The 27,721-nt window shown below is 35.7% G+C and overlaps 2 protein-coding genes across 2 annotated transcripts in view; both read right to left on the bottom strand.

The window, feature by feature from the left end:
* Positions 1 to 3,540: 3,540 nt before the first annotated feature.
* On the bottom strand, positions 3,541 to 3,981 carry LOC121415493. The gene has a single exon (XM_041608692.1). The coding sequence runs from the start codon at positions 3,979 to 3,981 to the stop codon at positions 3,541 to 3,543; it is 441 nt and encodes a 146-aa protein (XP_041464626.1).
* Positions 3,982 to 11,166: 7,185 nt separating this feature from the next.
* Positions 11,167 to 27,721, bottom strand: part of LOC121415492 — a 31,477-nt gene continuing 14,922 nt past the window's right edge. The window contains exons 4-7 of the mRNA XM_041608691.1: positions 26,461 to 26,643; positions 24,657 to 24,953; positions 19,700 to 19,890; positions 11,167 to 11,409 (exon numbers count right to left, since the gene is read on the bottom strand). Coding sequence (XP_041464625.1) covers positions 11,167 to 11,409; positions 19,700 to 19,890; positions 24,657 to 24,953; positions 26,461 to 26,643 — 914 coding nt within the window. The remainder of the gene's footprint in view (positions 11,410 to 19,699; positions 19,891 to 24,656; positions 24,954 to 26,460; positions 26,644 to 27,721) is intronic.

Genomic DNA, 27,721 nt, shown 5'->3' with positions numbered 1-27,721 from the left:
TACAATGTAGGAAAAGGGACAGAGAAAACAACAAAAAATACAAAAAGACACGAATCAAAGGGGGGGGGGTAGATAGGGTACAAGTAGTGCATTGCCATATCAACTGCGAAAATTAATAATCATTCACTAGAAATTTTTTGTACTGTTTTCTAAAGGAAGATATAAATTGTGAATTAGATATTATTTGGGGAATCTCATTCCATTGTTTGGGACCTACATAACTTAATGATTTAGCTTCGTGACATGACTTGATAGACCATAGATGAAATTTATTGGAAGAACGGGTATTATGGTTATGAATTTGATTATTATATTGAAAAAGATCTGAAAAAGGAGTGGGTAACAACCTCTTCTTGTACTTATACATAAATATTGCGATTTCTTGTTTACTGATATCATATATATTAAGTAAAGACAATTTCTTAAATAAAGGTGCGGATGGTGCTAGGTAATGGGAATTAGTAATTATTCTTAAACATTTCTTTTGAATTTTGTATATTGAGTACAGTTCATATGAGGTTACATTGGTAGACCAGACAATATTGCAATATTTTAAATAAGGGAAAATTAAGGAATGGTATAGAGTTATCAGATTTTTATGAAGCAAACTATGCTTAAGTTTATAAAGTAAACCAGTATTCCTACTTATCTTATGTAATACATTTATCATATGGTACTTAAAACTCAAAAGATTATCCAATGTGACACCTAAAAAGTTAATGGAATTACTTAATTCGATACGTTTATTGTCGATATAAATGTGAATACGATCGTTGTCAATTGAATTATTATTATTAGATTTGTCAGTATGGGTTCGTGTTAAAGATTTATTTTTTTGAAAATAGATGCATCTAGTTTTATTTATATTCAGGGACAACTTATTTGATTTTAACCAGTCGGAAACATTTTGGAGTTCATTGTTCAGGATGTGGATGGTATTATTTAAATCTTTAGAAGAATAAAAAATACTTGTGTCATCAGCAAATTGATAAAAGGTTAACAAATTAGATGATTTACAAAGGTCGTTTATATATAAAAGAAATAACAAGGGGCCTAAAATTGATCCTTGCGGTACCCCAACGGAAACATTTAATGAAGAAGATAAGACACCGTGGACAAATGTATGTTGAACCCTATTTAAAAGATAATCCCTAAACCAGTCTAACGCGATCCCTCGAATTCCATATTGATTAAGTTTAAATAAAAGTAATGAGTGGTCCATAGAATCGAAAGCTTTAGATAGATCTAAGAAAACTCCAATTATGTGTTCGTCAGCAATAAATGAATCCATTATTTTTTGTTTAACTTTTAAAAGAACATGCTCACAGGAAAAAGTGGGTCGAAATCCGTATTGAGAATCACTTAAGATATCATTACTGTTTAAAAACTTATGTAATCGATTATATACTATTCGTTCAAGCAATTTAGAGAAACATGGTAAGAGGGATATTGGTCTATAATTTACAAATTTATCGGGGTCATCTTTCTTAAAAACGGGAATTACTTTAGATTCTTTGAGTTTTGAAGGTACTTTCCCAGTTACAAAAGACAGATTAAATACATGAGTTAAAGGCAAGGCAATGGCATAAATGACACGCTTAACAACTTTACAATTTACGTTATCAATTCCACAACTTGCACTACTTTTAAGGCATTTACAAATATTAATCAATTCATTTATATGTACAGGTGATAAAAATAAGGAACCAACCACATTTGTTCGACAATAAAAATGAGAAGAATGAATAGATTGTGGGACCATATCACTAATATTTTTTCCAATATTTACAAAATACTCATTGAATGCATCAGATATTTCAGTTGGTTCAGAATATATTTTTTGATCACATTTAAACACTTTGGGGATTAGATTTTTCTTCTTACCTAATAACTCATTAATAGTTTTCCATGTCTTTTTTATACTACTCTGATTCATATATAATATTTTTTTGTAATATTCTTGACGAGATATACGAATGATATTAATAAGTTTGTTTCTGATTTTTTTAAATTTTCTCTCGTTACTGGCAAGTTTAGTTTGGCAAAATATTTTGAAACATTTATTCTTTTTTCTAATTAATCTTAGAATTTTGTTGGTAACCCACGGTTTTCTATTTCTTCTTCTCCTTTTTTGTTGTTGAAGAGGAAAATGTTTATCATAAAGTTTGATAAAAATTTTCATGAATAAATTATAAGATTTTTCAGCATCGATACATGCTAGTACTTCACTCCAGTCAACGTTATACAGTTCAACAGAAAAACTATTGATCGTTGATTCATTGATTTTCCTTGAAGTATAATATTGAGCTGAATCATTCCTGAAAGTTCCTTTCTTGTAACAAAAAATTGGCATGTGATCAGTTATTGGAGAATAAAGCACACCCGAGATAATATCACTTTCATTTGTTAATATATTGTCAATAATAGATTGAGATGTATTAGTTACACGAGTTGGCAAGTTAATTTTGATATAAAAGCCATATTGTGCAATTGTATTCATTAAATTAATAGTATTATTTGAAGTCATATTCAATAAATTAATATTATAATCTCCAAGTAGATATATTTGTTTGTTTTCTTTTGAAAGTTTTTGCAATAAATCGGAAAAATATTCAGCGTATTGACGAAGATTGGATTTCGGGGGCCTATAGATTATTCCAACTATAATACTTTTAACATTAGGTATATTGATTTCAATGAAAATAGATTCACACGAAGAACATGTCGGATTTAGATCATTGCGTAATTGATAGAGTAATCGTTCATCTAAATATACTCCAACGCCTCCTCCTCTACCGTCTTTTCTATTATTATTGACAAAATCATAACCCTCCAATATGAACCGATTTTCGTTCTCAGCGTTTAACCAAGTCTCAGTTATACCTATAACAGTAAAGTTGAAAGAAAGGCTGCTCAGGTACGCAGAAATTTGATCGAAATTTTTTACCATGCTCCTCGAATTAAAGTGGATAGCACTGAACTGTACCAAATTAGGGTCAATAGATTCTTTGAAGTCATCATCGGAATAGTATTTGCAATCATTTACATATTGTTGATCAAATTCAAAATCGAGAATAGGAGCAGAATCATTTAGTCTTATATCTTCACTCATATTATTTAAATCATCATATGTTATAAGTTGATTGTTAGTTTGTTTTACACAGTTAAGAAAATCATCATTATTGATAGAGTAGAATGGGAAAACAGAACATAAATTAACAGGCATGTAAGTTTTCAACGACAACAAATGAGTATTAGAATAAACGAAAACTAAAAATAAACCATGCAGTAAATCAAAATCACATAAAATGGTCTTTGCAAATTGACCAATACTAAAATTGAATAAAAGTAGTTTGAAAATAGGAGGGGGGGGTGGCGAAACCAAAAATATATCAAAGAATGCATGAAATGCATTAGTGAAAAAAATGAATATGTAGTTATATGTGTTCATAATTTTTTTTTATTATTATTATTATTGTTCTCAACCATTTCATTGTCTCTGTCCAGTGATGTTATGTTCTTGTCATAATCATTCTTTCATCATAATTTCTTCAATTCTTCTTTGCTACGAATCACACGTTTGATGGTATTTCCTCTGGTTGCCGGTAGTAAGACGATTACGCGTCCATCTGAAGTCCATGCTTCTTTCACCTTCTGATGCTGTTTGGCTGCATAGAGTAGATCCTGGTTGGTCTTCGTCAATGCTTCGTCGATCCCGATACCACTTCCCTTCAGCTTCCTGCGCATCTTCAGGATTTCAGCTCTCTTGCGATAAGTGGTGAGTTTCACTATTATCGCTCGTGGTCTCGATTTCCTATTTGGTGCTCGCGCTGTGCCGGATGTGGATTCAGTTGCTTGGTCACGGTTGGGAGCAGCGATCCGGTGTGACCGGTCAATGTCATTCGGGGTCAGGGATACCCCGAGACGTTCAGTCACAAGCTTGCATATGACGTCATCTGCTTGAATATGTAACGTCTTCATGGCTAACTGCAAGCAAGTCCTTAACAGTACCTTTTCCATCAGTTCATTTTTGCTCGCGCTTCACGTTCGTAATAATTATTCACTTGCATACACATCTTTTTTCAGGATTGCCCAGAATGTTCAAAACTTTTAGAAAAAAGTAAATAAGATTCCCAAAAAAAATAGCTCGCGCTTCGCGCTCGCATTATATAAATAATGATTATGGTATTATATATTTATGTTTATTCATAAGAATAAAGCTAAGAAGTGACTAATATGACTACCCCTTTAAAGATACCAAAAATCCCGGCAAATATCATATTCGAGTGGCCGATCGGGGAAAATATGGCTGAAAAAAAAATTCCGGGCCCCCCTATTGGCGAAGGCTGGATCCGCCCCTGCCCCAACTAAGTTTCGCCGAAGCAATCATTCCAACGAATTATCAAGGAGCAAAATTGTATATTCTCAATCACCAGTCGACCCCACTCCGCGTTTGCTGTGTATAGGCAGCTATATGTCAGCGTAAGGAGCGAAGATTTATGTGACGGGGGGGGGGGGGGGGGGGGGGGGGAGAATAAAAATACTTTCGTGCAAGCAAGTGAAGAGCCTTTGCCAAATGTATGTTTTGAATGACCGCTTATACGGTGTGTGACTGGAAACCAGCTCCTAAATGAGTCAGTATGTGTCTTTTAGTCATGAAGTTACAGTGATTTAAGTGTGCATTTTTCTTCTAAAGGTGCTCTCAAAATACGACTTTTGGACATGATTTTTTGAAAAAGTCCTTGCCGTGGGAGGGGGGTATCCCCCCTCCCACACCCTCCCCCCGCTCGGTCGCTTCGCTCCCTCGCCGCTGGCGCCCCCCCTATTTCAAAATCATGGATCCGCCCCTGTCACCCTTAAAACAAATAACATTGCATTGCTCGAAATGACACAGGGTAGCCCCTTCCCCGATTTCGGGTGTGATAACCATTTTACGACTATTCTTTTTAAAGGCGCAGCCAACACGCAAAAATCATGGGCGTCATGCAGTGTGAAGAAGGTACGGCGACTTGAAAAAAACCGTGATACATACATAGTTCGAATAAAAATGAATAAAGCGGCTGTTTTTGAATTCTTTCTTTCCTTTTTTACTCGACGTTTACCTGCCGTAGAGCAAAGGTGACGGGAATAATAACCATCTAGCGTTTCCACGTACAGAAAAAATATTTGCTATACCCAAGTTTAGAAGGAGATGGAGTAACAGCAAACAAAATCTCTTTGAACAAGGTTAAAAGCCGCCAGCAGAAATTATGTCAGGCATGCACTTTGCTCAACATCCTTGCAATTTTGTAGACAAATGATTCCCGCAAATGACTCCGCAGCTATACGTTATACATAAAGGCAGTATAGCGTACCTAGGATTTTCCACGGGGGGACAATAATGGTCCGCTAAAAAAAAACCGGCCTTCAACCACAATTAAAGGATTTCGTGCAAGAAAAAAAATTGTAAAGCAAAAAAAAGTCTTCAACTTCTCGTCTGGACGGGGGGGGGGTCAGGGATAGGTCCCTTGCATGGGTTGTGACTCGTCAGGTACGCTAGTGCATAAAGGGAAATATGCTTTTGTGATGATAATTATACTTTTTCGCCGCATCTTGGTCTGGTTGTATGTGTAGTACATAATTCGCTAAATATTTTACAGAAAAAACGGTCTTCGAACCACAAGGATTTCGTGCCAGAAAAAAAAATTGACAAGCAAAAAAAAAGGTCTTCAACTGTGCATGCCAAATTTCATGAGAAATGATTGAAAATTGGTGAAGCAGTTCGAATCTTAAGAATTTTCGCCATATAATGTGTTGCTACAATAGCAACAAGATTTCTGAAAGACGCTCAAAAATGTGCCTTGGATATCTTCACCTCAAGACCAATGTGTGGGCAATTTTCATGAGATTCGGTTAAAAACAGAAGTAGTTCTATAACTGCAAGATTTTTACCTTATTTTGCCATAATACACTCTTACCATGGTGACAATTTCCAACACATGCAAAATGTGTCTTGCACATCTTTTCCACCAAGACCAAAATAATTACATACACATCATAATTGGACCCCCTCCACCACCACCCTTTCAACTTGTTTATGCATCTTTATTCAGATATTTGGTGCATTGAGATATATGTAAGGACAAACAGAACATCTGTTCAAAAAACGTCTGAATAAAAAAAAACTAAACAAATGCAAAACAATGCATTGCTATTGAGTTTTGCACTATTACTAATCTATATATCCAACCAATTCAAACTCATAAATTCTGACATTTTCACCCATTTTTTCACTGTTCCTGCAGCAGATTTCTTTTGAGCATACCCAATTTTTAATTCTTTTACATAAACAAAGGTCTGGAGAAAAAAAATCATGCTTTTGTCCACCGTGTCCACATAATTTTGCTAACAGACCAGACTATGATATTCATCATTATGATAAAAATATGTATAGCATTACACATTCTCAGTATGGGGGGGGCACATATGGATATATTACTAGCGTTATTAGTATAATGGGGTGCTATTACTTTCATTACACTTTTCTATTTAAAAAAAAATCTTTTAATAATTCAGCGTCATAAGCGCCCCAGATAAGGCAACTATACAGTGCGTATAAAAAAAACGGGACAGTCGGGTCGTGTGGTCCAGTGGTTAGAGCATTGGACTCATAATCGCAAGGTTGTGAGTTCGAATCCCAACTCTGCCATTATCTCCACTTTGATAAAAAGGCCCAAGATTGATATCTGTCTTCTATTACGTCAGCCACTATGACTGATTAACCTAGACGTTAAATGTTTCCAAGGTAATTGGTTATATATCAGCTTGGCGTTTACCAGCAAAAAATGCTGTCCTGCCGAGTTCCTACGGGGGTTACCACAAACAGAAACAGATATGAAAAGTCTATACCAATTTTTGTTTCAAATTTTGGATTTAATAGGTGCTCTGAAGTCTTATCTTTCAAATGTCATTAAAAAAATAGTCGTTCATGCTTGAGCGATAACGGAATGTTTTTGTCTGGGGTTAAAAATGAGGCTCGCGCCAAAATGGCATAAAATGATAATTATGATGATCGAACTTCTTGCTAATCAGCAGACTTCCTCTTCAGCTTTTAATTATCTTTGCCAAAAATGTGATTTTCTAAACTGAAATGTATTATGTTTTACTTCAAAAAGGGTATTTCATTTTGAAAGAGGGCACATTTTTTTTTTTAAAGGCTCTTTTCATTTGGAAAAAATGAAATTTTTTTCCTACGAGGATTTTTTTCTTGAGAGGGGGGGGGGCAAGTGCCCCCTGCCGTCCCCCCCCCCCCAGTTCCGCCGCCCCTGGATATAGAACGGTTTCAAAGTATCAGTGCACAGTGCCCCATATAACGCAAAAAGAGATATACTCAGCTTTAAAGTTGTGGTTTAAGTATATGGAAAACCAATTGTTGCATAAATCACTAACTAGAGATATCATACCTCAGCTCATTTGGCTCTCAAATCATTCATAATTGTCTAGGAAGTATAAATAGATGATTGTCTTCATCATCGATGAATCAGGAAAGAGCACAGTAAACATCAGAAACGTACAACTTAATAATGATTTTGATTCTTTTGGCTTCCCATACTTAAACCACAACTTTAAACCTGGGTTTAAGTTAAACCCGACTTCAGAATACGGGCCCATGACTACAGGCAGTTGTACACGTGATTGCACCTTCTTAGGTCTATCATATAGGCCTATGTAAGGTTAAAAACAAAAACAAGAAAATAATGAGACTGCACAGTGTATTCCCTTTTTACCATGTTTAATGCAGAATTACGATACGAACATATCACCGAACACCAACTTTGATTGGAAAAAAAACAAGAAGAATTAAAATAATGGAAGTCAAATGACCGAATCAGTCAGCGAGAACATTAAAAAATGATTAACACCTTCTTACAATGTGGAGCATAATCTATAAAATGCAGTATTGAGCATTGATCAGCCTCTGTAAAGGTATGGGTATAATGGATATAAAGAGGTCCCATGACATGAATAACTTACAACTAACATTTCAACCTCATGCACAAAAGTGTAGGGGCAGTTAAATAATTCGTTTCCTTCAATTATTGTACATATTAATTTCATTCTTTGATGATAATGTAGCATCTTCTCTCGTTTTTTTTTATTATTTGTTCTTTGAAATAGGCTCACTACTGAGAAATGGTCTAATCTTTCACTGGATCAACCAAAACTGAAACTTAAAAATCAAACTTAAACAAAATAACCATGGAACATCTCAAACAGAATAATTCGATCGAAATAAAAATCGTTAAAGGGGAATCCAACCCAAATAAAAACTTGTTTTTATAAGGAAAAGAAAAATCAGACAAGTTGATAGGTGAAAGTTTGAACAATATTGGACAAACAACAAGAAAGTTATGAATTTTTAAAAGTTGTAAATATTGGTAATCACTATACACATGGAGACTTCAAATTGGCCGCATATGGGATGTCATAGTGATGTAAGGCAAGGACTACTCTTCCATGTACTCCAATACATATTATGGCTAAAATGTCATTTTTCCCAAAAGTTTTATTTCAAATTATATTTTTCTTTCATGAGGACATACTACAATATACTACCTGCGTTATATTTAGATTACTGCCCCAGGGGAATGGGTACTTAGGAGAAAACCACAAATCCCTGATAATAAAGTACATGGCCTATGGGAAAGTTGTCCTTGCCCCTTGTCATAATTTACTTACACATTTGCCAATTTGAAATCTACTTAGTATTAGTGATCTCAATTTAAAAGCAGCTATAACTTTCTCATTGCTTGTCCGATTTCTTTCAAACTTTCACCATTCTGTTTAATTTATTTTTCTCCTTCCCAACATAACATTTTATGGCCAAGGCTGGATTCCCCTTTAAGACAAAAGAGAGTAAATAATTCAGGCACGGATCCTGGAAAACATCGAGTAAGTGCTCCCCGTTTTTGTAATTTCTTTGATCCGCCCCTGAAATTAATGATAAAACTAATTAAATATTTTTACTTGAAATACGATAAATCTTGAGGGTGGTAATAAAGTTTCTGCAAATAATCATATTCCTGCTATAATTCATAAGAAATTTGCAAATTTTCATCTTAAAAGATCAAGTTACATTGAAATCACAATATTCATTGATTAAAATGTAATATTTATACACTTTGAAATCATACGCAACATGCCCAATAAAATATTATCAAAAGTGAATTAATTGGAAGCTAGCAATAAAAAAATAATATCATAAAAAAGGTAGAAGGTATACTCAATCTTATCATTATGAGTGTGATCAACCTACAATTCTAGGGATATCCTATATTCTAAGATCAACAAATTTTATCATGCCATAATAATCATGGTCTAAAGTGAACACAGAATTGCATGCATAAACTCATGTCTTCAGCAATCTCAACTTAACAGTTTAGAAAATTATAATTAACAAAACATAGAATAAACCATAACACCAAAATAACAAAATGTGCTGATAAAGATTAAATACAAATGACATAATTGTGAAATTGGACAGTAAATCAATTCGAAAAAAAGATCATGTACCAGCGGCAACCACCCATACGAGTACTTGTTCGTAGAATCAAAATAATCACACGATATTATTCAAGAGGCAAATCGCAAACAGCAAGCCCATAACAAGCGTAATGAGTAAAACAAGTATTGAGATGCAAGACATGGCGTTTTGGCAAAATTTCTGAAACCTTTTACATAAAAAAATCTAATTTTGTGATAGATTTACACATCATAGCACGTTGCACATTATGCGTATGTTGTTGTTTTTTCTTACGTTTTGGCGCGACGCACAGGCAATCAATTTATTCACCAAAAGGATATCAACATGCAATAAGTTATGTTTAGATATTCTGATAATTCAAATTTGCCGACAAGCAGATGTGACTTCTTCTTTCCCGTTATAAAGGACCTGTAGGATATTTTGAAAGCAAACATTCATAATACTGGCAACAAAACATAGGTCTACAGTATTTGTTCTATAATACTTTTATGTGTTTAATGTAACCTTTTCAATGTAAACACCAACGAACGTAGAGGGCAGCAACACAGAGCAGTGCACACCACTGATCTCAGTGGTGGTGGTGCACACCACTGATCTCTCCACTAACCCTAAGGGAGAGATCAGTGGTGCACACCAACGAATAAGCCAGTTCGTAGTTCCTTTCTGCGCATGATCAAAAGATTCTACGCATGATCAGAAGAAGGTCATTAAGTGGCATGGTGCTTTAAAATCTAATGAGATAAGCACCAACTTTGATGTCTTGATTATTCATATATTCTTTTGATTGTCGTTTTCATTTACATCCACAAAAACAACAATGCTTCCACGAACGACTGGTATTTCACAGTTTGTCAAGTACATTGTGCAACATGCTAAGATATGCATTCAAAGTAGGAATGCATTCAAAGTAGGAATGCAACAAATACCTTCATTAAGTGTTCATTGGTGTGCTATTCTAGTCACCTGGTCTATTCAATTTCTTCATCCTGCTATGTAAGGCAAGCTTAAGTAATATCTTGCTTTGAAATCTGCCTAGTATCATGATGAAAGAAATGAAAGGTCATTTGACCAAAATTGCCCATGAAGTAACTACGAACTGGTCTATTGTTAACTATTGTATTTCTGTGGTGCACACTGATCTCTCCACGAGGTTAGTGGAGAGACAGAGATGTATCAGTATATATATGTGGAGAGATCAGTGGCAGTGCAACACTGCCGTGTGTTGCTGCCCTCTACGTTCGTTGGTAAAAACTAAAGTGCTATGGTACAGATGTGAAATGCGTTTTCTAGGCCCTATACTATTACTATCATTACAACACAAGACTTTTGTTGCCTGAATTAAATGCATTGATAATGATGTCTTCCAGTGATTCTCATCATGATGATTAATAACATTTATCACTGTAAAATATGCTTTTGTTTCATTTATCTTTTTGTCTTTCTCTTCATTTTTTTTATGTGGATGCTTCTTTTTTAATATTTGATGTTAATGTACCCTAATGTGGCAATCAATGAAAATGGAGACGTTTTTTCATTGCTCGCTTCGCTCGGTCGGAACAAACAATGTGTTGATAATTCGGTAACATGGAGAAGTTTGTCGGCCACCCTGCCTGTTCTGGTAGTGACATTACCCATGTACTCCATCAGCCCTGCATTGCTACGTTTAAGTAGGCATTTTGTAATTTTATTACCTCCACTACAGCCTGTGTAGTCATTTTCTCATGAGAGAACACAATGTCATTAGGATCAGTGTAGTAGTAGCAGAAGTTTAATGTCACTCCTTCTGTATCCACTTGAGCGCCAGGACCCTCGTCCTGAGGCTCGTGTTGAGTCGTCTGGTCAGTCGCAAGGTATAGCCACAGCTTCTTCACACTCATACCGTTTACCTGTATTTATAAGATCATTCTTTTTATTATTTTTATGATTTCTATTGATGCCTTCAGAAAAACATAATAATTCAACATTTCAAGGGATAATATTCACATTTTTGTGTTTATATAATGATTACCCCCCCCAAAAAAAAAAAAAAAATAGGTACAGGTGCGTTGAGTAGTGCAAATAATGTAACAAACTAGAAATTTGACGTGTAAAAAGGACACAGATGCCCCCGCTTAACGCGATCAGAAATTCATTCAATGTGATTGAACTTAATATCGTGCAGAAACCAATATGCATATATATAATGAACAAATTTAGACCTTTGAACCAACTCGCGCATACAGTGAGCTGTGACCTTTATCCTGCGGACTCCGAATTTGAACTTCGCCTGTATTTTGGTGTCATCTACCTACACACTTCAATTTTTTTTTAATCTGTTGAATATTTCATAAGTTATCATGCGGAAACCAACTTGCATATTTAATTAGCTCTTACCTTTGACCTGCAGACTCCGAATTCGAACTTAGCCTGTATGTTGCTGTCATCTACCTACACACCAAACATTTTTTAAATTCTGTTGGATATGAGCTGTGACCTTTGGCCTTTGACTTGCGGAATCCGAATTCGAACTTAGCCTGTATTTGGATGTCATCTATATACCTACACACCCAACATCTTTAAAATCCGTTAAATATATATGTTTCGAATTATTGCGCGGACACCAACTCGCATATTTAATGAGCTATGACCTTTCATCTTTGACCTGCGGACTCCAAATTCGAACTTAGCCTGTATTTTGGTTTCATCTACCTACACACCAAAAAAAAAATCCATTGAACATTTTTCAAGTTATTGAGCGGAAACCAAGTGGGGGGGGGGTGGACAGACAGACAGAAGGACGGACGGACGGCCAGGGGCAACGCTTAATGCCCCTCCGGACTTCGTCTGCGGGGGCATAAAAAGGTAAGTAAAGGAAATATTGTATGTTGTGATTTGTTGAAATTAAATAATGGCATAATGCATTTCCATTTTGTTTAGCGGATATTAAATTTTTCCTTTCTTTTAGCAATGTGCAATTCTTCTGTTTGTGAAGAAAATAATATTCTATGGAACAGTCCATGCTTGGCTTATTTTTACTATTTATACTAGTATAAAAGTGGAATGGTATTATTATTTTAATATCTTGTTTTCTAAAAAAATCTACAAGTAGGCCTACAAACGGTCTTTTCGCTTAGGGTAGAAAAATCAAATTTACTACGAGGCTACAATGCCATAGTGCATGATTATTCTCAATTTTCATAATCCCGAACCATGACTTGTTGAAGGTGAAGTGCACCCCACAAAATTGTTGATGTGAATCGATAGAGAGAGAGAAAAAAAACAAGCATAATGCTGAACATTTCATCAAAATCAGATGTAAAATAAGAAAGTTATGACATTTTCGAGTTTCGCTTATTTTTTACAAAACAGTTACATAAACAACTCAGTGATATGCAAATGAGACAGTCGATGATGTCCCCCACAATTTCTTTTGTTTTTTGTATTGTTTGAATTATACAATGTTTCATTTTTTACAGATTTGACAAAACGGACCAACTTGACCTAACCATAAATTGTTAAAATAATGGTAGTGTCACATGTTCAAGGAGGAATAAAAGTTTGTTTCACATTGCGATGAGGGAAAAATTAGAATATTTCATACTAAAAAAAATATAAAAGAAATAGTGAGTGGGTGACGTCGTCACTAACTTCCATACAGACTTGGATAACTGTTTTGTGAGATTAAGCGAAATTTTAAAATGTCATAACTTTCTTATTTTACTTCCGATTTTGATGGAATTTTCAGTGTTATGCTTGTTGAATTTTCTATTCAACTTTTTGTTGGGGTGGACTTGTCCTTTAACGAAACCGAACAGGAATCGCACGGTAACAGGCTACGATTTCATACACATACGGTTGTCCCTCAAAGAGGATTGTAACATTGTATCCGGCATAGTATTCTATTCGCTTAAAAACAAAGAAGATTCCTTGAATTTCTAAAAACAAACAAGGGGTGATGATGGTGGTGATGACGATAATGATGATTGTGATGATGATGGTGGTGGTGATGATGGTGGTGAAGATGATGATAATGGTGATGATGATGATGGCGATGGTGAAAACAGCAAAATAATGTCATTGATGATTACAAGAAAAAATAAAGGATCGTGATAATAATAATAAAAAAAATGATGCTTATTACGAACGAAATAATGATATGACAACATGTTATAAAGTAGGTGTATTATTTCAAACATCGCGATTGGGCAATACGCGTCACATGACATCCAGCTTTTTTTGTGCATGCACGGCAGTGCAAAAGGTGCGCAACGAAAAGTGACATTGCACGCTCAAGCAGACCAGTGGTCTCACAGGCCTAATTCATTCCCCATAGACTCATGTGTTAAATTGGCACTTTAAAAAATTCATAAAAAATAAGGATGAAATTCGGGGGTCGAATGTTTACTACCAGTGGATAGGATTTATATCTGGCAATCCATATCTGACCAGAAAAGGGTCCCTCGACCGGCTCATTTTAAAAATAAATTGGCGTGTTTGAAGACACCGTCGGGGGGAGCAGATTCATCAACTCAAACAGCAAAATAGCCGTAATCCTTCCGCCAGTCAAAATATAGTCCAAAATTGGTGATATTTCTTCCCAATTAGGGAAAAGGAAGTTCAGTAATTACCAAAAATAGAATCAGTGTTAGATGGACAATCATATGCATACACTTTGTCAATCAGCCATATCAAAATAAAAAAAATAGCAATGGGTTGGCTCGAATGAATATCTAGGGCCTGCCACTGGTGATTAGGCCCGTGAGACCCAGTACGGTAGAAGTCACGGCCATAGAGATGTATATTATTGACACTAGAGGGCGGACTTCATCAAATTGCTGTGAATCCATGTTCGGGGCGGCCGCCATCTTAAAGAGGGCAAGAGCGCGGATTTATAACACACGGCTCTATGGGAGAATATCACATATTTCACTTTTTTACATTATATTTTCAATTTAATGCTGTATGCAACGTTAAAATCACAAGGCAAAACATTTTTATGTTAAAATATATGATAACCATGCATATTTTATAAAGGAGATGGACTGAACATCCAGAAAACGGGGGGGGGGGATAGGTTGCTGTACGTGCATTATATGATGTAGATCAGGGCTTGGTCTGGATTTCCCCTCCTTTCAGTTAATTTTGAGGAAATCAAAGTAGAAATCATATGGTGAATCACTGATAATCCCATTAAATATAATATTGGAGACTATGCGACGTTATAGCTACATTTAACACCACGGGTGTTAAATCTAGCAGCCCAATCAATAAAGGACCACACCATCTGGTGTTGGAGTTACAATGCCACTGGTGTTAAGATTACCAACATTTAGGATGTTAAAATATATCAACACCAGTCTTGGTGTTCGATTTGAACACGAGTCGGAGAACGTTATGAAGTTGACACCATTTGGTGTTCATTTGACACCCTCGAACACCTGCAGAAACGAACATTTAAACGAAAGTTTAAATCACCCGTTGGTGTAAAAAAATACCAACACCAGCTTTGGTGTTGTTTCACGGTTCGGATTCACACCATTTGTGTCCGATTTCAAGTTCTTCAACACCTGCAGCCTGATGGTGTAACTTAACACTAGGGTATTTTTTAAAAATATACCCCAAGAACTGACAGTGAAGTTGAGTTACTCCAGAGTGAAGTGTAACTTCAACAATAATTTTTGTTAAAATATTTCTATCCAACACCTGTCACAGTGTTGTTTCAACACTTCTGAGTATTTAGTGTTTATTTTACACTCTAAGTGTTGTTTCAACACAGTATATTGCTTGAACACTGCCGGAGTGTCAAATAAGCACCAAGTTGTTTCAACACTTCTGAGTATTTGGTGTTTATTTTACACTCTAAGTATTATTTCAATACAGTATATTGCTTGAACACTGAGTGTCAAATGAGCACCAAATCAAGAGAACATATGAACACTCTAAAGTGTTAAGTTGACCTTATCTAACACCCTTGTCACGGTATATGCTATATAATGGCTTACATATTGAATAACTACACTCAGTCGACCTCGTCGCCTTTTTCCCCCGTTTTCTGGATGTTCAGTCCATCTCCTTTATAAAATATGCATGGTTATCATATATTTTAACATAAAAATGTTTTGCCTTGTGATTTTAACGTTGCATACAGCATTAAATTGAAAATATAATGTAAAAAAGTGAAATATGTGATATTCTCTCATAGAGCCGTGTGTAATAAATCCGCACTCTTGCCCTCTTTAAGATGGCGGCTGCGCAATACATGGAATCACAGCCGCATTACGCGCGTATGGCAAGCCGTATTGACATATATTGTGATTTTGTGATATCACGAATTCGAATTACTGATATCACTAATTGGAATTACTGATATCACTAATTCGATTTAGTGATATCACTAATTCGATTTAGTGATATCACCAAATCGAATTAGTGATATCACTAATTCCCATATGTTTTTCACACAAATCCCTTTTTTGATATCAAGAAATAGAATTTGTGATATCACTAAATCGAATTAGTGATATCACTAAATCGAATTAGTGATATCACAAATTCGAATTTGTGATATCACTAAATGAATTTGTGATATCAAAAATTCGAATTAGTGATATCACTAATTCGAATTAGTGATATCACTAATTCGAATTAGTGATATCACAAAATGACAAAAGAAATTTAGCACTCATGTTGTGAAAGATATCGCTTTGATTTCGAGCTTTACTTTAGTGCTAGAATTCACGTGGTATTTTGAGCTTTACTTTAGTGCTAGAATTCACGTCGAATTTTGAGCTTTACTTTAGTGCTAGAATTCACGTCGTATTTTGAGCTTTACTTTAGTGCTAGAATTCACGTGGTATTTTGAGCTTTACTTTAGTGCTAGAATTCACGTCGTATTTTGAGCTTTACTTTAGTGCTAGAATTCACGTCGTATTTTGAGCTTTACTTTAGTGCTAGAATTCACGTCGTATTTTGAGCTTTACTTTAGTGCTAGAATTCACGTCGTATTTTGAGCTTTACTTTAGTGCTAGAATTCACGTCGTATTTTGAGCTTTACTTTAGTGCTAGAATTCACGTCGTATTTTGAGCTTTACTTTAGTGCTCAAATTCAGCTCTGTTTCTATCGCTAGTTTAGCGTTTTAATTCACTTGGTATTTATTATATTGATGCAAAAAATAACCTGTGATCTAAACCTTTACATTAGTGCAATAATTCAGTTCTGATTTTTTTTTGCACTTTATTCGTTTAAATCGATTGGCAACATATCAAGAATGAAATTAAGGATATGTTGCCAATTTCTATGTAATCATTCAGTATTCTCTTTTGACGTATGATATTTTGGGGTTTGTTTTTTTATTACAAAAAAATGAACAACTTATACTTTATTTGCATTTTCATGGTTGAAATTTAGTTTTGAGTGGCACATTAGACAAAAAAAATGAACGCTAATTGTGCAAAAATTGGCAACATATCAGTAATTCATTTCGTGATATGTTGCCAATTTGTTGTTTTTAAATATTATTATTATTTTTTCGACATCGCGTCTACTACACACTCTCGCTAAACTACACTCACGTTGCCACAATCTTCATGTGCCAATCCATCATTAATTATCTCTTCATGTTTTATGGACAATTCCAAATTTGAGTACCGTAAGTAACGGTGTATAATTAACTGCACCTTTTTCTCGGCGGGGCAGAAGCAAAAGTCGGGGGTGCGGTTTATACACGGTGACGGGTCCGGTCTGAGCCAGCCCGCCGTAACCCCTCCCGTACATGTACGATGTCTGCCAGTTCACAACACATCGAGTGGCCGGGCGTAGCCGCCCAGGCAATGTCGTTTAGAGGGGTATGAGCCGCGGGTAATGGGAAGCGATTATTGCAATATTAATTAAATGTTGTCCTTAACAAACGCACCCACCTTCATGACACTAATTTTGACTTTATTCTCGCTTCAAAGTAGTGAAGTTCCCTTACAACGCAATCTCTAAGCTCACTCAACTCTCGCTCAGCGGAATATTACCGAGTATGCTTGGCGTCTCTTTAAATTCGCCAGGGAACTTCACTACTTTGAATCGAGAATAAAGTCAAAATTAGTGTCATGAAGGTGGGTGCGTTTGTTATGGACAACATTTAATTAATATTGCAATAATCGCTTCCCATTACCCGCGGCTCATACCCCACTAAACGACATTGCCTGGGCGGCTACGCCCGGCCACTCGATGTGTTGTGAACTGGCAGACATCGTACATGTACGGGAGGGGTTACGGCGGGCTGGCTCAGACCTGTCACCGTGTATAAACCGCACCCCGACTTTTGCTTCTGCCCCGCCGAGAAAAAGTTGCGGTTAATTTGGAATTGTCCATAAAACATGAAGAGATAATTAATGATGGATTGGCACATGAAGATTGTGGCAACGTGAGTGTAGTTTAGCGAGAGTGTGTAGTAGACGCGATGTCGAAAAAATAATATTTAAAAACAACAAATTGGCAACATATCACAAAATGAATTACTGATATGTTGCCAATTTTTGCACAATTAGCGTTCATTTTTTTTGTCTAATGTGCCACTCAAAACTAAATTTCAACCATAAAAATGCAAATAAAGTATAAGTTGTTCATTTTTTGTAATAAAAAAAAACAAACCCCAAAATATCATACGTCAAAAGAGAATACTGAATGATTACATAGAAATTGGCAACATATCCTTAATTTCATTCTTGATATGTTGCCAATCGATTTAAACGAATAAAGTGCAAAAAAAAAAAATCTGAACTGAATTATTGCACTAATGTAAAGGTTTAGATCACAGGTTATTTTTTGCATCAATGTAATAAATACCAAGTGAATTAAAACGCTAAACTAGCGATAGAAACAGAGCTGAATTTGAGCACTAAAGTAAAGCTCAAAATACGACGTGAATTCTAGCACTAAAGTAAAGCTCAAAATACGACGTGAATTCTAGCACTAAAGTAAAGCTCAAAATACGACGTGAATTCTAGCACTAAAGTAAAGCTCAAAATACGACGTGAATTCTAGCACTAAAGTAAAGCTCAAAATACGACGTGAATTCAAGCACTAAAGTAAAGCTCAAAATACGACGTGAATTCTAGCACTAAAGTAAAGCTCAAAATACGACGTGAATTCTAGCACTAAAGTAAAGCTCAAAATACCAGGTGAATTCTAGCACTAAAGTAAAGCTCAAAATACCACTTGAATTCTAGCACTAAAGTAAAGCTCAAAATACCGTCATTTTGTGATATCACTAATTCGAATTAGTGATATCACTAAATCAAATTAGTGATATCACTAATTCGAATTAGTGATATCACTAAGTCGAATTAATGATATCACAAAATCGTATTAGTGATATCACTAAATGAATTTGTGATATCAAAAATTTGGAATTAGTGATATCACATATTCGATTTAGTGATATCACTAATTCGATTTAGTGATATCACTAATTCGATTTAGTGATATCACAAATTCATTTTGTGATATCACAAATTCGAATTAGTGATATCACTAATTTCTATTCATTTACTACACAAACCCCTTTTTTGATATCACTAAATCGAATTAGTGATATCACTAATTCGAATTAGTGATATCACTAATTCGAATTTTTGATATCACAAATTCATTTAGTGATATCACAAATTCGAATTTGTGATATCACTAATTCGATTTAGTGATATCACTAATTCGATTTAGTGATATCACAAATTCTATTTCTTGATATCAAAAAAGGGATTTGTGTGAAAAACATATGGGAATTAGTGATATCACTAATTCGATTTGGTGATATCACTAAATCGAATTAGTGATATCACTAAATCGAATTAGTGATATCAGTAATTCGAATTCGTGATATCAGTAATTCGAATTCGTGATATCACAAAATCACAATATATGTCAATACGGCTTGCCATACGCGCGCGTCAATGCGAGCGATTACTCTAGTGTCAATATACATCTCTATGGTCACGGCACACTCGCCGTCAGCGGCTCGTGCCCAGTGCGGCACCGATCTAAAGAAATCTCGCGTGCTCTGCATTTCCACTTAACGCACACGACTGCATGCATTATTGTATAATAATATTGATAAATAATCATGATAAAAAGAGTTTTGAAAAGCGGCACCACCCCCCCCCCCTCAGCTTTAATATTAAATAGAAGATGATAAAAGAATTACGTACTTGTTGACAGGTATCAAAAACTGTCAGAAGCATAAAGTTGGAATCGGTGGGTAAGTGTATTGCCTGTGTCGCGGTGTTATCTGCTCGGCAGCAGAACTCTTGTTTAGTCTGTGTTCCAGCTGGCACCACGCCCTCATCGGCCAAATGTACGCCATCCCCATAATTCCAGTCTATGTAACTAGAAGTGAAGCCTGCAATGAAAGAATGTAAAGATAAAATATGCGTTGTATAAAATTGTGTTTTTATTTACCATGCATCCAATCTTAGCAGTAGGGGATAAAAGCAATATATTCTGAGCCGATTTTTTATTTTATTTTTTTTTTTGGGGGGGGACCCCATATGAAGGGCTATGTATAAAGATATACAAAACGTGCAATTCATTCTACTTTATATGACACCTAGATAGATCCTTGTGATTTGATTGGTTGTTTGCAATGACGTCATCAACCGTGCAATTTTGTATCAATTCATTGTGCAATTTTGGATCCATACCGATCCATACGATTTTGTCCATTGCACACGCGCACAAGGACTGCAGCTGTATGGAAGCAGGAGACCGTCAAAAACACGTATATACGTCGTGTCGTAATTCAATTTACTACACGACGTAAATAATTACGTAGTGTAGTAATTCGAATTACTACACGACGTAAATAATTACGTAGTGTAGTAATTCGAATTACTACACGACGCAATTCCGAATTACTGCCCAACGATTTAATGTCATGACGTTAAATGAATTAGTGTCGCTACATCAAATAATTAAGGTCGTGTAGTAATTCGAATTACTACACGACGTAAATAATTACGTAGTGTAGTAATTCCAATTACTACACTACCTAAAGAATTACGTCGTGTAGCAAATAATTACTACACGACGTAATTCCGAATTACTGCTCAACGATTTAACGTCATGACGTTAAATCAACCAATGAGACCGTTCGTTATATGAGCGCAATGCGAAGAGCTGAGACTACAGAGTATTGTACAGGAACGTACCGGCAGGAAGTTAGTTGGATGTCCTGACTAATCTCTTGGTGCCGCCAGTGGATAGAGTAAAAAAAAAAACAAGGAAAGAGAGAATATATAATAGAAGAGAGAGAAGCGAAAGGGGGAGATTGGAAAGAAAAGGAGGGGGAACGGGAGAGAAAGAGAAGGGAGAACGGAGGGGTCATATCATTGTATGAACAGGATGTTTTATGATTGTGCCCCGAGCAATAGGGCGAAGCCCCAAGCTCAGTGCGTTATAAGAACAAAAAGAGGGGGCACACAATGGCGCATGCAGCAAAAATTTGCTTAATAATAAGTCTCGAGCCAGCGAGAGAAAAAAAACTTTAACTTTGAGATTGATTTTGACATGGTATGCATAAAATGACGTATCTTTCATCTTTCTTTCCTTTCTTTCCTATTATCATTTCCTATTCTCGGTTGTAGAACTTTTTTGGGGGGCAGTGCTATGCGGATCGGGTCCGTGGCATGTGACGGCACCAAGGTTTTTAACCTAGGAGGAGACAAAGTAACATTTTGGGGCCAGGGGGAGGGTGACACACATTTTTTTAAAAAACAGAGCGTGGGGCGCAAGCTAAATTTTATTTTAAATGTAGTCTCTAATCAGTGACTTGAAAAGGGACCTGTTAAGGACTAGCAGTTTGCATAATTAATTGGTCCATGAAAATGATATCTCACGAGCCGAAGAGCTTTGATATCCGGGATGATATCTGGACGTTCTAAGCACTTTTTGTAATCATGAACACGATGGGTATACACCTATACAATTGATGCGATCGCGCTTGAGCGGAAACAAAATGGCGATTTCACACCAAAAAAAAAATATGGTCCAGCTTCACAGGCGTTTGCATATCGAACCTGAATATCAAACCAACTTCACAGTTTGAATATCGAATATCGAACATCCAACTAACTTCCCTTCTCTTTCTCTCCCGTTCCCCCTTCTTTTCTTTCCAATCTCCCCCTTTCGCTTCTCTCTCTCCTATTATGTAATCTCTCTCTCCTTGTTTTTTTTACTCTATCCACTGGCGGCACCAAGAGATTAGTCAGGACATCCAACTAACTTCCTGCCGGTACGTTCCTGTACAATACTCTGTAGTCTCAGCTCTTCGCATTGCGCTCATATAACGAACGGTCTCATTGGTTGATTTAACGTCATGACGTTAAATCGTTGAGCAGTAATTCGGAATTACGTCGTGTAGTAATTATTTGCTACACGACGTAATTCTTTAGGTAGTGTAGTAATTGGAATTACTACACTACGTAATTATTTACGTCGTGTAGTAATTCGAATTACTACACGACCTTAATTATTTGATGTAGCGACACTAATTCATTTAACGTCATGACATTAAATCGTTGGGCAGTAATTCGGAATTGCGTCGTGTAGTAATTCGAATTACTACACTACGTAATTATTTACGTCGTGTAGTAATTCGAATTACTACACTACGTAATTATTTACGTCGTGTAGTAAATTGAATTACGACACGACGTATATCCGTGTTTTTGACGGTCTCCTGCTTCCATACAGCTGCAGGCACCAGCAGTGCACATGATGTAATGACGTAACAATCAACAGACCGAACTCGCACTGCATGAGCATGTTTTGCATCGAAATTCATAAATTTCATATGGAAAAAAAATCAAGTTTTGGGTGTCATATAAACCAAATAATGAATGTGTGTTCATTCGTACAATGAACAGAATACTTCATTCGATTAAAGATAAAATAATGATCCATTCAGCTCGGCTACGCCTCACTGAATGGATCATTTCATCTTTCACCTCATCAAGAATTCTGTCCATTGCACTCATAAACATGCGTTATTTGTATATTGATTGGTTGTTTCATGGGTGTCGATCGGTATTCTTGGTTGGGGGGATGATTGACACAGTTTTTTTTGTGGATGGGGATCTTTCAACATTATCCCCACTAAAATCACAAATAAGGGCATTTGGGAGTGGTTGATATGCATGGTGATCTTGGAAATTCCTTCATTGTTGTAGTTTACTTATATATTTTTTTTTTGAAAATGCAAATTGTGTTACAAGTGAGCCTATTCTAAACTCATGCGAAAGAAAAAAAATGACAAAAATTGTCTGGACCATGTACATAGTGATCTGTTTATTGAACATGATGTATACACAGGGGCGTCGATCCATTTTTCAGATGGGGGGGGGGGCAAAATCATGAATCAACGTTCTAAAGGCGCTCTATCACTCAAGACGAACAAACTCACCCACCCACACATAGGCCTATATATATATATATATATGACTCATGGGAAAGAGACACATATCTCACCCTCACCAACAATGCGAGCGCGAGCTGAAATTTTTTAGTATGACATGAAAACAGGAAAAATGTACCTGTTTATGTTTGTTTTGCAGTAACTCATGAGGAGGATAGATACATGTATCTCACTAGAGAACGAGCTGAAATTTCTTTTTATTTTGACCTGAAAGCTTGATATTCTGAGCATTTTTGGTACCAATGATTGAGATGGTTATCTAGAAGAACAATAGATGCAAGCGCAAAGCGCGAGCTGAAAATTTTGATATTTCGATCTGGAAAAAAAAGACAGATTATTGGACGCTTTTGATAAAGAACAAGATATATATCCAACAAAAAATTATTGCAAATCGAAGCGGGAGTTCTTTTGAGGTTTAGAACTGAAAACAGGACATTCTATTCACCTATTTAATCATGAATAGTATGGGTTTTTGGTACAGAAATGATGCGAGCACGAACTGAAAAGCTTTATATTCCAATCTGAAAAGCAGACATTTTGAGCACGATTTTAAATCAAAATGGAGTTGGTATCTCAATCTTGTTTGCTGATTTAAGTATAGCATTACAATCTTATTTTTTAGTTGCACATGCGGAATTATTGAGGATCGACGCCTCTGTGTATACAACCCGACTGGCAATATACTTTTTCTTCTTAATGCATAATGATAAATGCAGATTCGGACCAATTGAATTGAATTAAAACTAGCACAAGTTACAAACTGTGTGGCTTCTCGTGCACCATCGGGCTAACCGTCATTCCTTAGACGATTTATCTTGCCACCCTTTTGAATTGATTGATTGATTAATTAATTAATGATAAAAAGGGTATTTAGAATGCTTATGCAGATTTTAGGTCGAGTGTCCCATACTTAGGTGTAAATCTTGATTTTTCCATTCGCGCTTCGCGCATCAATTGTTTACTTATATACTTATCTTTTTCACGATTACAAAAAGTGCTTAGAATTTCCATTCTTCAGGTAGAAATGCCAAAATTTTCAGATCGCGCTTCGCGCTCTCATTTTCTAATTGTTAAAATATGTAAAGTCTTCATGGCTAACTGCAAGCCGCCGTAAACAGATCCTTTTTCGATCAGTGATCAAAACGTATATTAAAAATTTCTGCTCGCGCTTTTCACGCAGTTATTTAGTTGAAACACATCTCGTTTAGGATCACAAACATTGCCCAGAATGTTTAAATTTTAGGACAAAATACATGAAATAAAACAAACAAAAAATTAGCTCGCGCTCGCACTATGTAAATAGGCTTATGAGATTTTTATATATTGAATAGATTTTGATTTATAAGATTAAAAGTTAATAGGGACTATTACGACTACCCCTTCAAACAAACAGAAATCAACTTCGTGCTGAAAAAAAAATTCGCCCCAACCCCTATTGGCGAAGGCTGGATCCGCCCCTGCAGTTCATGATTTTAAAAAGTTTATTTACTGTGATTGTGCTAGATTTGGATCTACGCCGACAAAGATACAATTAACCTTGGTTCAAATTTACGTTTCTCATCACATCGATGTTTAATTACTGCAACTACTTTTTTATTTAAATATTTAATGTCGTGGGGTCTGCTCCTAAAGCTTCTAAAGCTCTCCTTAGAGTGGCGAGAATGCTGTAAAAAGTTCAATGTTACATTACATACCTTGTGGGCATCTTGAACCGTATCGGTAGATACAGTATGAACCAGGCTGCCACTGCCATCTAGAACCTTGGATTTCAGAAACGGTTTTTATGCAGAATTCTTGTCTCGATGAATGCTCCCAAACCCAACCAGCAAGGTACATATTTGTGTCAGTAAGGCCTAAGATGTTCTTATTGGTAGGTAGTCCTACTTGCCAGCGAGATCCCTTTTCCCAGTCTCTTGAAGGGCACCCATTGTAAGGTCTAGGAAGACCATACTTCCCATCCGGCCACGTCAGAGGAATTCTGATGGATGGATCTAAGCAACAAAATGTTGAGAGACCGAGTTAAATTTACCCTGCTATGAAAAAGATCCTGTTTTACAGATCTTATCAGTATTTTTTTTTTTGAAGGGGGTGCTTTATGTCCCAAAATTTTGACATGAAAAAAAGGGTCCTCATACAAAAATGACTGGCATTTGGTCTCCAGGAAAAATAATAAAATGAGGAAAAAATGGTGCCATCACTCCTAAATCAACGCAATGAACTAAACATTTAAAAACATCCAAGTCATGATCAGATATAGATATGGATATCTAGCATAATTTGATAATTCAATCCCCCCCCAAAAAAAAAGAGAGAGAGAGAAAGAAAGAAAATTCAAATTCAAATTTATTTATTTCACTTCCATCAAACAAAAACAAATTGTATACCATATATAGACAGATACAGCCCAACAAAGTTTAAATGAAATGAGTGGAATAAAGCTGAATTATGTGGACTAAAAAATAGTTGATCTTGTCTTCTGTGGTAAAGAATGTGCGTGGCAATTTTCGGCGCGATCGCATGAACAGTGGTCGAGATCAGAAGGGAGGCCATGATGACCCCCTGAGTCCTCAATGCATTTTAAATTTGCCCAGTCCTGTAGGTTAACGTATTCTTGACTAATTATCTGGTCATATCTAGTTTTCTTTTTCCATTCATACGTTTCAAGTCAAGACTCATGAAAAGGCAACAAATTGCTTATTATTACACATAAAAAGGTATTTAAACTTTTCATATATTTTCTACTTATAACGATGTATTTTTAACATTTCTCCGAATAAAAAAAAAAGAAATATAAACTCCCCGATCCTCTGGGTGTGATTCTGTCTACTATAACCAACGACACGCCATCCAAGTGCCACAAGATTTAATGGTAATCAATGTGTAGATAGAAACCTGCTATAGGTCACTTGTTCACTGCTACCACCCTGTCTGTGGTGAATCTACAGGTAGGACTATGGTATGCCAATGTTGTACAGAGCACGCACTTCAAAAAATCATTAAACTATCACTTTTGTGACCAAAATTACTAATTTTCATACAGTTGCAATTTATTTTTCATTAGTAACTTGGGAATAATTTTTGTATTCACCAGAGCGCTCAAAAACTTGAATTTTGGGGATATTTTTGTGTACGCCCTCTATTGGTGGAAAGTAATATGGCAAGAAAATTTTCATTTTTTGATCTCTATTTTTAATTAAGAAAAAAATGATTTAAAGAATCAAATTGAAATAAGAGCCAAGTAGTATGAGTAATAGGTGTAATGAAAACTGTCAGTGTAAAAAAATCAAGGATTTGTCCCAAAGAAAAAGAGAAAATAAGCCAAACATTGCCACACTTATTTTACCACACATGGAGATATAACTGAGAACAAGGTTATATTATAACCTTGTTCATTGAATGAGTGCTATAGGTGTTACACTGAGGATACGTATAAATACAGTTTGCTTAATTTTTTATATATAGGCCTACAGAGTCAACAAAATGAGAGATTTTTCATACTTGTGCTATTGTCAATTTCGCGCCATTTGGCGAACCCCAGCAAAGCCTTATCCATGTTTTCCTTCACTTTAGTCTGATTAAAAGAAGGAGTACAGTGCCCTTCAGATATATAGTCATCCAATCCAGTCCAGTAGTCTGACTCAAAGATCTCCGGCATGGCTATCAGTTCGATACTTATAGGTTCTATGGCAGATATTAAAGAGAAATTGAGAAGTTTGATGATGATTTAACGATAACGATAATAATAATTATAATAATAATAATTGTAAATTCATGTTGCGCAATTTCTATTTGGATATACTCAACTGCGCATTACAATACACAACAGATAAGCAGAAAAACAATTAACAAGGATACGCAAAAATTTTAAAAGTAAAATTAAGTTCGCTAAATTAATTGAAGAAAAATAAGTAAAGATTAATTATTTCTACAAAATACATAACCAAAAAACATGAAAAAGTGACTTCTTTATTAAAAACTCTCTTGAAAGAGGTGGGATTTCAGTTTGGTTTTAAATAAGTTGACAGAGGATGCATATCTTATTGAGGAAGGGAGACTATTCCAGAGTTCGGGTGCAGCACTGATAAAGGCACGGTCACCTAGTGTGATTTTTGTTTTACATGGTGGGAGACTGAGGAGCATTGTGTCATGGGAACTACGAAGCCTGTAAGACTGGGTGGGTGATTTTAATTTAAGGAGTTCACTGAGATAGGTGGGGGCCATGTCATGTAGTATCTTATATGTTAGGAGCATTATTTTGAATTTGATTCGCTGACGTACTGGAAGCCAATGTAGATCGTTGAGTAGGGGCCTTACATGGGAAAATTTGGGGGAATTACAATGAGTCTGGCACATGCATTTTGAACAAGCTGTAATTTGTTTATCTGAGAATCTGGTAAGCCAAAAAGTAATCCATTACAATAATCCAATTTGCTTGTTACAAATGCATGGACCAGTGTATTAATACATGTGCTGCTTAAATATTTTCGGATATGACGTAAGTTGTAGAGATGATAAAAGGCAGTTTTGCATGTTTTGGATATGTGGGTTTCCATGTTTAGCTGCGAGTCAAACCAGACACCAAGTTTTTTTTTGCAACCATGGTCTGCTTTTAATACTACAGTATTTCCAACTGTTATGCGATCTATACTTAGTTTAGACACTTGTCTAGGTGTTCCAATGATAAGAAACTCAGTTATGCTATCATTGAGTTTTAACTTACTGCTCAACATCCATCTACGAAGTTCCTGTAAACAGTGTT

This window comes from Lytechinus variegatus, chromosome 5 (assembly GCF_018143015.1).
Source record: "Lytechinus variegatus isolate NC3 chromosome 5, Lvar_3.0, whole genome shotgun sequence".
Lineage (NCBI taxonomy): Eukaryota > Metazoa > Echinodermata > Echinoidea > Temnopleuroida > Toxopneustidae > Lytechinus > Lytechinus variegatus.
This window is presented reverse-complemented; position numbering and strand designations above follow the sequence as displayed.

Coding starts and splice junctions, on each gene's coding strand:
- LOC121415493 (XM_041608692.1), bottom strand. CDS start 3,981: ATGAAGACGTTACATATTCAAGCAGATGACGTCATATGCAAGCTTGTG.